This window comes from Podarcis vaucheri (assembly GCF_965113315.1).
Source record: "Podarcis vaucheri genome assembly, chromosome: 13".
In the NCBI taxonomy this organism is placed as follows: domain Eukaryota; kingdom Metazoa; phylum Chordata; class Lepidosauria; order Squamata; family Lacertidae; genus Podarcis; species Podarcis vaucheri.
Window position 1 is genome coordinate 10,956,740 of NC_138751.1, and position 12,726 is coordinate 10,969,465.

The following is a 12,726-nucleotide window of genomic DNA, read 5'->3' on the forward strand; positions in this document are numbered from 1 at the left end:
CTGCCTGCGTCAGTGTCTCCAGCACAGAGAGAGAACGAAAGCAGCAGAAAACATAAACATCCTGTGAACAGGAAATACGCAGACTCTGTGACTCACAGCCTGCTCCCTTTTAAGGTGGAACGGAAATATCCTAACAAGTCTTATCCAAAAGGGGAGCGGGGAAAATCATGTACAGTGGAACCTCGGTTGTCGAACCCTTCAGAATCCAAACAATTCAGAACCCAAACGTCAACAACCCCGAAGTAAATGCTTCCGTTTTTAAACGATTTTCAGAAGCTGAATGGCTTCCGAGCCGCGTTTTTCAATTTTTTCCCCCATTGACTTTTCAGCCAGCACATTGATCCTCAGTTTTCAAACATTTTGGAAGCCAAATGGTCTTCCAGAACAGATTAAGTTCAAAAACCAAGGTTCCACTGTATTTGCACATTCTTGTCTTCAGCCCACTGGGGGTGGCAAATTCAAGACACGCATACCAGCCTGGCTTTGCGGCATGCCGTGCTTAGGTCCATTAGCCTCTTGCCTTCCTGCCAGGGGGTTCTTAACTCATGTGACTCCCTGTGGCACCTGTATGGGGTGCCACCTCTCGTTCAGCCTTCGTGTTCCCTAATTACCTTGCCCCTCCACGCAGGTATCTCTACGAGCGCATCGACGGGCGAGTGCGGGGGAACTTGCGGCAGGCGGCCATCGATCGCTTCAGCAAGCCTGACTCGGATCGCTTCGTTTTCCTGCTCTGCACGCGGGCGGGAGGGCTGGGCATCAACCTGACGGCCGCCGACACTTGCATCATCTTTGATTCGGATTGGAACCCCCAGAACGACCTGCAGGTACAGCAAGCGGGGACACCTTCAGGGTGGGAAGAGCCAGTCTTCTTCCAAGGGGGGTGTTGTCCACAGACAAAGCTCTGAAGTCTGCTGAGTGAAAACATGTATTACCCACCCCCTTTGCCTACCAAGTAACTTTTGGCCCACCTTTTTTCTCTCATGGCCTAACCTACTATGCAAGTTTGTTGTAAAAATCAGATGGGATCACCTTATGCATGCCATCCTGGGCAAGATAGGACAGGCTACAACTGTGATGGATAGATTATAGAATTGTAGAGTTGGAAGGGACAGCAAGGTTCATCTAGTTCAGGGGTCAGCAACCTTTTTCAGCTGTGAGCTGGTCCACTGTCCCTCAGACCATTTGGGGGGCCGAACTATATTTTGGAAAAAAATATGAACAAATTCCTATGCCCCACAAATAATCCAGAGATGCATTTTAAATAAAAGGACACATTCTACTCATGTAAAAACATGTTGATTCCCGAATCGTCCGAGGGCCGGATTGAGAAGGCGATTCGGCCACATCCGGCCCCCAGGCCTTAGGTTGCCTTCCTCTGATCTAGTCCAACCCCCTGCAATACATGAATCCGTTGCACCAACATAGGGCTCAAACCCATGACTTTGAGATGAAGAGTTTCATACTCTGCCTATTGAGCAATACACAGATACTGAGCAGTACACAAACACACCGTTTCCTCCTCGTATCCAAGCATTGGGACGTAGGTGGCGCTGTGGTCTAAACCACTGAGCCCCCTGGGCTCGCCATTCGGAAGGTTGGCACTTTGAATCCCCACAACGGAGTGAGCTCCCATTGCTCTGTCCCAGCTCCTGCCAACCTTGCAGTTCAAAAGCATGCCAGTGCAAGCAGATAAATAGGTACTGCTGCGGTGGGAAAGTAAACAGCGTTTCTGTGTGCTCTGGTTTCCATCAAGGTTTTCCATTGCACCAGAAACAGTTTAGTCATGCTGTTCACATGACCTGGAAAGCTGTCTGTGGACAAACACCAGCTCCATTGTCCTGAAAGCGAGATGAGCGCCGCAACCCCAAAGTTGCCTTTGACTGGGCTTAAATGTCCAGGGGTCCTTTACCTGTATCCAAGCTACCTCTTTGTGTCATAATTTGGCACCTATCCCCTTTCCCCAAGAATCCCTTCCATTTGCCTCCCACCCAGACGTGGTTTTAGAAATGGGAGATCTTTGGGCATTCTAGGACCTTTCTGTTACCGGATGGTAGTACTAGCGTAAAACGGAATGTTATTCCAGGGCGGGTTGCAAAGGCAGTAGCATTGTAGTAATTTGTTTTATGATGTGTTATGATGTTACATTATGACTTGCAATTTTACTTTTTATTAAAAGAGGTCAGAAATGGAATTATGAAAATAACGCTATACATGTATGTATGCCTACTTTTTCCATAAATGTAAAATCAATCTTTATAATTGCAGTGAATATTAATTACTGCCTCCCAAGGGCCTAAACTTTAACTCTCCTTGCTCCTGTTTCTGGCCACTAAGAGGAGCGTTCTTTTGAAGAAAATCACTATTTTCTCTGTCCCAAGAGGGGTCTGTGCAGTGGGTATATCTCTCACATGCTCAATTGCCTTCTCCTGCTCTTGTCTCCTCTTCCTTCCAGGCCCAGGCACGCTGCCACCGTATCGGGCAGAGCAAGGCAGTGAAGGTCTACCGCCTCATCACCCGCAACTCCTACGAGCGAGAGATGTTTGACAAAGCCAGCCTCAAGCTGGGGCTGGACAAGGCCGTCCTGCAGTCCATGAGCGGGAGAGAGGGCAGCATCGCCGGGGTAAATAACGTTGGTGACAATTGGTGGAGAGGCAGCCCTGGGTGAACTTGCAAATGTGGGGATTTGCAGATCTAGGCTGAAGTTTCTCTAGGAATGTGTGTCCAATTGGATGCCTTCCCCCTGCCCATCTTCCTCCCTTCCCACCCCGAAGAAGCATCTATTCTAGCTAGTTGCATCACACTGCTTTTTTCCAATATAGTTTTTATTGAATTTCCTGTTTTTTTACAAACTGACTTAGTTGCATTGTTTCATGTACCGACTTCCCACCCCCACAGTGTTTTTATTCAAACTCTTTTCCTCTGCATTATATATCAGATTCTCGTCTATTACCAAAATCCCCCCACTCATCCCCTTTATCATTTTTATCCTGCTGCTGCTATCTCAAATTCTGCCTGCGATTTCATTTGTTCCAGGTGCTTTTCCAAATAGTCCCAAAAAGGCCTCCGTTCATTGTATAAAAAGTTTGTCACTTTGATCTCTTAATATTGCTGTCAGCTTTTCCATTTCCGCGTAGTCCATAACTTTTTAAAGCCATTCCTCCTTCGTTGGAAACTTAATTTCCATTTCTGTGCATCATCCCACTCTGCTTTTTAGACTGGGTGATGGTGGTGAAGAGCAGAGTATCAAAATTGTCCATATTCTGCTCTGGTGGCTTTGCATAATTTTGTGTATTTCTTCATTCAGTCATAAACATTCATGTACACCATCCTCTGATTTTAAAAAGAAAAACCCATTGCACGTTTGCAAGTACAGCAATATAAGCAGTACACAGTTTAGAGCATTTTTATCCCATGCTTCAGCCAGAAAGGCTTTCAAAGCATTTTGCGTACAATAAAGCAAAACCTTTGCTACCCGTAGGCTTATTGTCTAAAAGGCATGACACACAGGGAAAAGGGGAGAGGAAGCCAAGGGAGGGCTCAACCTCAGACTCCAATTCTTGAAGTTACATAGTGGTTCTTAATCTTAACCAGCTGGAACAGAAATTTTTCAGAGGAAGGTGTCTCCTCCTTATTTGAGTTGAGCTTTTCAGCAGAGCCTGATAGAATGATTCCTGCTTCTGTTCCAAGGCAGGTTAGAGAAGATGGTCTTCTAATCTCCCCGCCCCTCTTGTCGTTGCCTCCTGTTCCCCTCTCAGATCCAGCAGTTTTCAAAGAAGGAGATCGAAGACCTGCTGCGGAAGGGAGCCTATGCTGCCATCATGGAAGAGGACGACGAGGGCTCCAAGTTCTGTGAAGAGGACATTGACCAGATTCTGCTGCGGCGGACGACCACTATCACCATTGAGAGCGAAGGGAAGGGCTCCACCTTCGCCAAGGTAATTGCTCTTTAGCTACCTCCTCCTTTTGAGGTTAGGGGAATTGGAGATTGATGGAGGGGAGGCTTTGCTGAAGGAAGTGAAAAGGAAAGCGTGTGCAGAGGGCCAGAACAAACTGCACCAGTTGCTGGCAACCACTGGAGGGGAAAGGGCACATCATCATCCTCATCATCATAATTTGCTTGTTTGTACTCAGATTCTTCTTGCTTGTGGGTATCTGGCTGGCCACTTTTGAGAACAGGGTGCTGAACTTAATAATCTGATCCAGGAGGCTCTTAATTTTTTACATTGTGTGTTCCTGGCTGACTCACTCCTACCCAAGCCATGAAGCATAGAAACCCATTTGCTTTGTGTTTTAAAACTAAACCAAACCTGCCGGGTTCCATAGTAGAGATGTTATGCTCACTAAGGGTACATGTCATGTTACAGTAGGATAGCCAACCCTACCCCCATAAATCCTTAAAAAAAAATATTCTCCTCTCAACTGGAATATAATTGTTGACTTAACAAATGTAACTTTCTGTATGGAAGAAATAAAAATATATTATTCTTGTTTTTAAATATATATATGTTCTCCTCTCCCAGGCGAGCTTTGTGGCCTCAGAAAATAGGACGGACATTGCCTTGGACGACCCCAACTTCTGGCAGAAGTGGGCCAAGAAGGCAGACTTGGATCTGGATATGCTCAACAGCAAGGTGTGTTGAGGAATGGGCTTGGGAGGGGAAGGAGCCTGCCCCCCATCATTAATTCAGGCTTTGATTGGCCACATTAGTAACATGAGGACTTCACAAGACACTTCACATTCTGAGGCATGGTGTACTTTTTTTTTATTAAAAAAAGTGAGTTGTATTTCCTTCCCCAACCCTCAGCCTGTCTTAAATTATTATTATTATTATTATTATTATTATTATTATTATTATTATTATTATTAAATTAATAATAATAAAATTAATTATTAGTTATTAATTAATTATTAATAATTGTATAATTAATAATAGTAATATAATACCCAATAATAATAATAATAATAATAATAATAATAATATAACACTCAAAATATAAAACCATAAAATGCATAATCAAAATAAAAGCAACCCAATAACCCACCACCCCCAAAAACCAACATTTTAAAGGGCGTAGGATCCTCACAACATTTAAAGGAAGACAATTCACAAACCTGGACTGGAGCCACTCATTAGAAAGAACATGATCTTTCTAATTCCGGGTCAGCGCCATCGCTGATTCAGAGGAACCCGCTCTGCTAAAATCGGGTCTTGCCGCCGCGGCGAAGGCGAAGACCCTCTATGAATCCTAGGCGGAGGAAGCCTGGGAACGTGGGATTCGGCTCACACCAAGAGCGTCCCCCCTACTCACAGGGAAACCCCTTTTTGGGGGTTCCGAAGTGACGTGGGGTGAGTGGCGCGGTGTTCGAATCGACTGCTATTTTTGCGGAGTGAAGCCGCACAGCCGTTGTCGGAGAGCGCTGACTTTTTTCTGTGGACATTTGGATTTCAAACAACAACCCGTGAGTAGTACAGAAATTGGATTTTTAAAATATTTTTTAAATTCGGCACTGATCGGGGAAGGTCCAAACAGGAAGTCCGCCTCCCCTTTCTGTAAACAATCTAAAGCAAAGAACCTCCAACTAAGGTCGTGGAGAGTTTTATTTTTATTTTTTTTCTTCTGTAAAAGACTTTAATTCTACTGATTGAGATTATAAGAAATTTTATTTGGAAGCAGGGGAGCCTGCAGGAGAAGAACTAAATTTGGGAATTGATGTGCCATCCCCACCCCCCGGACCCAGGAGTGGTCCGTGAGAGCCCGTTGATGAGGAATTGAACAATTTGACAGCTGTCAAGCTAGCTGTCAAGATACAAAAAGAGGACTTTGTTTTTATTGTCTACATTTGCTACAAGCTTATGTTTAAAAAGAAGGAAGGACTGTTACAATCTAACGGATGGGACTTTTGGGTCTGTGCTGAGAGGAGTAAAAAGAAACTTAAATCCCCCTAGAGGGAGCTTTGGGTCAATGCATTAAGAACCAGCTGAGAAACTATTTTTTGACCTTGATACACTTAAGAATGGCAGTCGGAAAGGAAATTCAGTTTGAACTGAATAGGACATTTTTTCTCTTGGGAAAGTTGCAAGGTCAAATAAGTGTTTTGACTACAAATGTTACAACTTTGAACACAAGAGTGAGTACCAGCAATGAACTTGATAAGAACTCTGCACAGGAATTTTATTTAACTGAACAAACAGGGAAATTAGAGGAGAATAATGTTGTCTTTGAAGAGAAGAAAGGGGGAGCCGTAACCCTGCAGAGCCAAAAGGTGAGCTGCAATTCGAGGCCTGACATGATGGTAATAAGGAGAAATAAATTTTCGAAGATGGAAGCCTGGCCTGAATTGGAAAGTGAAAGATGGAGAGATCCCCTTATGTGGAGATCAGATGACCCTTGGATTATAAATCTGATTCAGGTGAAAGTTGGAGTTACGGGGACATTTGGATTGGAAAGGAGAATGAAACAAGATTTAGAATATCCTATAGGCCTTACCTTCAAGTACGGAGGTTTGGCTGGAAGGAACGTGGATGCTGTTGAGTTGGAGCCTCCCCGAGATTTGGGTTTCAATATCAAAGACTATCAAAAAGACTGGCAGAGGAGTCATGAGAGAGATTTAAGAGCCTCAGATTTAAGATCTCCGGGTTGATGGTTTTTTGAGATTGATGGATTTATGTTGAGGACTGAAACCGGGAAGGGGTGTGGGTGGAATAAAAATTGGGAACTTAAAGTGCATATAATATAAGTTGCTTTTTTGTTTTATTTGTATAAGAGTTGGGAAATTCGTGGAAGGGAATTTTTTTTCCCCCGACCTTAGGGAAATGTTTTAAGAATAAGTATTGATATATAGGTTTAGATGAGAGTTAAGATCGGATAAAGTAAAAGTAAAAGTGGCTTTTAAAAATATTGTAAAATTAAGGATTTTGTTGATAAGATGTTTGAAAAAGAAATTTATGTGGTATTGGTAAAAAGATATAAAGGATTAAGTAAAAATGAATTGATGAAAGAGAGAATGCAAAGCTACAGTATTTTAAAATAAATTATTAAGATAAAAATTAGGTTGGAAGGATTTGCTAAAACAACAATTTAAATTAGAATACAAAAATGGGAGGTGTGAGGAGGTCAAGGAAATAAGTAAAGGAAGAAAGTTATGTAAAGGTTTGATTTGTTTCTTTTTCCCTTTTTCTTTTTTTTTTTTTTTGAATGTTTGTATTTTTTCTGTCCTTTTTAAAATTTCTTTTTTTTTCTTTGTTCGTATTGTAACTTTTAAAATCTTGAATAAATATTATTTTCCAAAAAACAAAAACAAAAAAAAACCATGATCTCACAAAGGTCTGCAGCAATATTTATTGGCAACCAAATTGGGCCAGGTGCCTTTTTGATAAAAAGGCAAAAATAGCTTTGAAATAAGAGTGGGAGAAATTAGCATTAGTTGTTGAACAGATGTAATGAAATAAATGCTCCCTGCTGCCTCCACAATAAAAGAAGGCGGTCCAGCCTTCACATATCTTGATGAAGGCAGGGGATGGTTTTACTTTTTGGCATTGCCTTGTGGGAGGGGTTGGTGCCTTGCTAGACCAACCTAAGGCCTTGTCCTTTCTCCCCTCCGCAGAACAACCTGGTGATTGACACCCCCCGTGTGCGCAAGCAGACGCGCCACTTCAGCACCCTGAAGGACGACGACCTGGTGGAGTTCTCCGACCTGGAGAGCGACGACGATGACCGGCCGCGCTCGCGACGCCACGACCGCCACCACCACCCGCTCCACCACTCCTACGGGCGCACGGACTGCTTCCAGGTGGAGAAACAACTGCTAGTCTATGGGTATGTGGCATGGGGAAGATTTTGTTGGTTGTGGGTGAAAACTCGCCAGCATACGGGCAATGTTGTTTCTGGGGCTTGCGGAGCAGGTGGACTCTTTTATAAATCCGCTTTAGAAGCAGCGATCGGCTTACAACACAGGGCAGTTCTCTGCGTGCTTACTCAGGAGTAAGTGCCGCTGTGTTCTATAGGAATTAATCTCCGGTCAGCATGCTTAGGTTTGCAGTTCCTGGCGAGCAAGGGAACTCTTCCTTCCTTTCTCTCTCTCTCCCCCCCCCCCCAGTTTTTCCAAATTTTATTTATACTTTTCAAGTTTATACATTTCACTAGTTTTGTACATTTCACTAATTTTACAATCATTTCAACATTTCAAAACGTGACTGCCTTCTCCCTCTTCCTGCGGTTCCTTAAATTCATTATTAATATCCTCTGCATATCCAAATTAACTTAATTTGCTCATTTATTCATCTATTTTAAATATATACTCTTATAAAACTGCAGGTTATTACAATAATCCTGCCAGCGATCTTATCTGTTTACAATTCATCTGTAAATATTCAATAAACCATTTCCATTTTTTTATAAAAAGTTTATTATCTTGATTTCTTTTTCTTCTGGTAAGTTTCTCTATTTCTGTGTATTCCATAAGTTTTTGTATCCCTTCTTCCTTTGCTGGGGCTTCTGCTTCTTTCCATTTTGGGGCAAGTAGCATTCTTGCCTCTGTAGTAGCATACATGAATAAGTTTCTATACATTTTAGGTAGTTCTATCTCTATAATTCCCAAAAGAAAAGCTTCTGGATTGGGTTTGGTTTGACAAAGGTTATTTTAAACACCCTTTTCATTTCATTATATATCATTTCCCAGTAAGCTTTAACCAGCCTTTCTCAACCTGTGGGTCCCCAGATGTTTTGGGACTACAAGTCCCATCACCCCTAGCTAGCAAGGGCAGAGCTCAGGGATGATGGGAGTTGTAGTCCAACAACATCTGGGGACCCACAGGTTGAGAACCACTGCAAGTTTAACCTTACTACAAGACCACCACATATAATAAAAAGAGCCTTCTTTCTCTTTACATTTCCAACACTTGCGTGATTTAGATTTATACATTTTTGCCAATTTACTTGGTGTTAGATATCATCAAGATAACATTTTCATATAATTTTCTCTCAGACTGTAGTAACATGCTGTAAATTTTATATCCATATTCCACAATTGTTCCCATGCTTCCCATGTGTATGTTATGACCAGTATCTATTGCCCAACGTATCATTGAGGATTTTACTTGCTCATCCTTAGTCATGACAAAAGACAAAGCAAGGGAATGGCTCTGACTTTGCCAATTTTTCCTGACAGCTGGGGCCGCTGGCGGGAAATCCTGTCGCATGGGCGGTTCAAGAGACGCATGTCTGAGCGGGACGTGGAGACCATCTGCCGGGCCATCCTCGTCTACTGCCTGATGCACTACCGGGGCGACGAGAACATCAAGGGCTTCATCTGGGATCTCATCAGCCCGGTTGAGAACGGCAAAGCCAAGGAACTTCAGAACCACTCCGGTGAGCCCCCCTTAATTTCTCTCTCTGTGGTCGTGAAGGGCTTGGCCAAGCTGGGCCTGCCATTTTACATTGCCACTGTCTTGGGATATCGCAAGATGTGGGTTGTTCGGGCGAGGGAGGAAGCAAATTCAAGCATGTTGGCAAATTCAAGATGGCGGGACTCTTGGGGAAGGGGGATATGGATGGCTTTGCGGGAGTCGGGGAGGTTCTTTCTGTCTCTTAAACTTCTGCTTGGGTGGCAGTGTGCATGGGTTCTTTTTTGAAATATGTTTGAGCTCGAGATACGATGGAAAATCTGGGGTGACCCTAATCCCTATTGCACTGGTTCCATGTTATACCTAGAGAGCCATACCCCTGCTCTGAGCTCACTTCCTGTTCCTCGGGCAGGCCTGTCCATCCCAGTCCCACGAGGCCGCAAAGGGAAGAAGGTCAAGTCCCAGACCACTTTCGACCTCCAGAAAGCCGAATGGATCCGCAAGTACAACCCCGACACCCTCTTCCAGGATGAGGGCTACAAGAAGCACCTTAAGCACCAATGCAACAAGTAAGGATGGGATGCGATGCAAAGGGGTCTTGTTTTGACACACCAGTACAGCTAGAGAGAGCAGATCCTTTCCCCCACTTTAACTCTCAAACCTATTCCAACTGTTCCTTCGGAATAGAGAGAAGCCCCATCACAGCGCCACTGTAGTAAAGAAATAATTGCAGGTACTTTGCTCCCATCCCCAAAGCTATAGCTTTGCAAACTGCTTGGTTTCTCAGGGCGTGGCCGGCCGCAGTCCATCCAAAAAACCACAATTGCATACAGTCGTATCTTGGAAATCGAACGGAATCCGTTCCAGAAGTCCGTTCGACTTCCAAAACGTTTGAAAACCAAATCGCGGCTTCTGATTGGCTGCAGGAAGCTCCTGCAGCCAATCTGAAGCCACAGAAGCCCCATCGGACGTTCGGCTTCCAAAAGAACGTTCGCAAACCAAAACACTCACTTCTGGGGTTGCGGCGTTCGGCAGCCAAAACGTCCGAGTTCCAGGGCGTTCGAGATCCAAGGTACGACCGTAGATCTAAGTTGGTGTGGAGAGTGGTAACATGACGTGATTTCTCAGGGGTTGCTCCCCTCTAGGGAAAATGCACCTGGTGCCTTTGCAATCAGCTTTTAGGTGGCGGCCTAAGACATTCCTGTTTCCCCAGACTTTTGGTGGTTAATTTCCACCCTGTTTGCAGTGTCCATCTTTTAATCGGGTGTGTGTAGGATTCGCCCTTTCTATAGCATTGGTTTGATGAGCGCTTTTAGTAAATAGTTCCGCTATATTGTATTTCTTCCTTGCTTTCATTTTTGAATGTGAGTTTGGTATACTTTTATGGCTCTGCTAGGCACTTTCAGACTTTTTTTTTCTGAGGAAGACGATGAATAAATCTAATGAGTATTAGTGGTAGTGCTGTCCCCATTGCCCTTTCTCTTCTGATTTTTTTTTTCTGCCTGCAGAAAGAAAAATGTCAAATGAGATAGCTTACGATTTTTCTCCAATCTTTAGCATGTGCATTCCTCCTCCCTGCTACCAGACTTCAATCCATATGTGTTCAGACTGGAACAACAACAGAAAGATTATTACTGTCTTCTTCCAGATCCCTAGGAGAGAGATAACAAGGGCAGAGTCAGGTGTAGCTAGCAAAGGGTGCACAGTTCTTTCCTCCATCTTTCCCCACTTAAAGTCCTTGTTCTCTCCCCAGAGTTCTCCTACGTGTCCGTATGCTGTATTACCTGCGCCAGGAGGTGATCGGGGACCAAGCCGAGAAAGTTTTGGCAGGCACTATTTCCAGGTAATATTTCATTTATTTATAAGTTGCATTGGGGGGTGTTTTTTAAAAGCCTGCCTTTGCTCTTAAGCAGCTTTTAGAGTTGCCTGCATGTGTCTTCCCCAACTTCATCACACAACAGCTCTGCGAGGCAGGTCAGGCTGAAAGATGATCCCCTAGTGAGTTTCGTGGCTGAAACTCATCCCTGGAATGGGAGCTGTAGCTTCCTAGCATCCTTGTTTACAGATAGGAGTTTAAGCAGATAAGAAGAAGAATAGAATTGTAGAGCTGGAAGAGGGACCCCAAGGGTCATCTAGTCCAACCCCCTGCAATGCAGGAATCTTTTGCCCAACTTGAGGCTTGAACCCATGACCATCTAGTTCAGCATCTCATTCTTCCAGTCACCAACCATGGGAAGCCTACAAGCAACAAACTGAGTGCAAAAGCACTCTCTCCTCTTGTGATTCCCATTGTGATAGCTATTGATAGCCTTACCCTCCATGAATTTACCTGTAAAAACAAAATGCCACGTCCCTCTTAAAGCCAGTGCTTTTATGTTCACTATTCCGGGACTGATCACATCCACCCCACTTCCTGTTCTCTATGACCTTCTAATTGCATCTGTCCCCATAGAACATTATACTTCCGTGAGCTCGGCTGCCTCTGACGCTTTGTTTTCTCTCTCTCGTGTTTTTTTCTCTTCCTCTTCCCCCCTGCCTTTGCTGCACCCCCTTCCCAAATGTCGTTTGATCCTGCAGTGAAATCGACATGTGGTTTCCACTGGTGGACCAAGCAGAGGTCCCCACAGCCTGGTGGGATACAGAAGCTGACAAGTCCTTGCTCCTTGGGGTCTTCAAACATGGTAGGTGCTGCTGCAGTACCATTCTGGGGAAGGAATCTGAGGTCACATCCTGTTTTGAGCAGCGCTTACAGTAGCATGCGAAGGCTGCCTTGTCAAGACGATAGGTTCATTTAGATCAGTATAGTTGAAACAGCCCTCCCTGGAGATGCCAGGAATTGAGAGAGCCAGTGTGGTGTAGTGGTTAAGAGCGGTAGTCACGTAATCTGGGGAACCGGGTTCGCGTCTCCGCTCCTCCACATGCAGCTGCTGGGTGACCTTGGGCTAGTCACACTTCTTTGGAGTCTCTCAGCCCCACTCACCTCACAGAGTGTTTGTTGTGGGGGAGGAAGGGAAAGGAGAATGTTAGCCGCTTTGAGACTCCTGAAGGGGAGTGAAAGGCGGGATATCAAATCCAAACTCTTCTTCTCTTCTTCTTCTTCTTGAACAGGTGCTCTACCACTAAACTATAGCTCTCATTTATTTAGATGTTCGGGTTAGGATTACGCTCTACAGTTCTGCTACAGCCCTTGCTGTTCAGTGTCTTGCCTGATAGCAGGTTAATTCCCAGCTTTTTCGCCCCCTCCATTAAAATTCTATAGGCCACGTCCTTCCTCTCAAAGTTGGTGTGTGGGATTTGTTTTTCATCTTTATTAATTTTCAAAAAAGAAAAGGTTATGCAAGATTCTGCAAATCCAAACAAGATCAGTTGACAATATGCAATG

The 12,726-nt window shown here is 44.2% G+C and overlaps 1 protein-coding gene across 4 annotated transcripts in view; it reads left to right on the forward strand.

Annotated features, from left to right (window-relative positions):
* The window catches only part of CHD8 (chromodomain helicase DNA binding protein 8), a 69,335-nt gene that overhangs the window by 38,857 nt on the left and 17,752 nt on the right, over positions 1–12,726 (forward strand). For 3 of the 4 annotated variants that reach the window (XM_082195727.1, XM_082195728.1, XM_082195729.1), the window contains 9 exons: positions 629–824; positions 2,453–2,620; positions 3,756–3,935; positions 4,521–4,631; positions 7,607–7,818; positions 9,170–9,369; positions 9,712–9,913; positions 11,098–11,187; positions 11,922–12,025. In XM_082195727.1, the coding sequence (XP_082051853.1) occupies positions 629–824; positions 2,453–2,620; positions 3,756–3,935; positions 4,521–4,631; positions 7,607–7,818; positions 9,170–9,369; positions 9,712–9,913; positions 11,098–11,187; positions 11,922–12,025 (1,463 nt within the window). The remainder of the gene's footprint in view (positions 1–628; positions 825–2,452; positions 2,621–3,755; positions 3,936–4,520; positions 4,632–7,606; positions 7,819–9,169; positions 9,370–9,711; positions 9,914–11,097; positions 11,188–11,921; positions 12,026–12,726) is intronic. The other variant, XM_082195730.1, reaches the window with a different exon arrangement.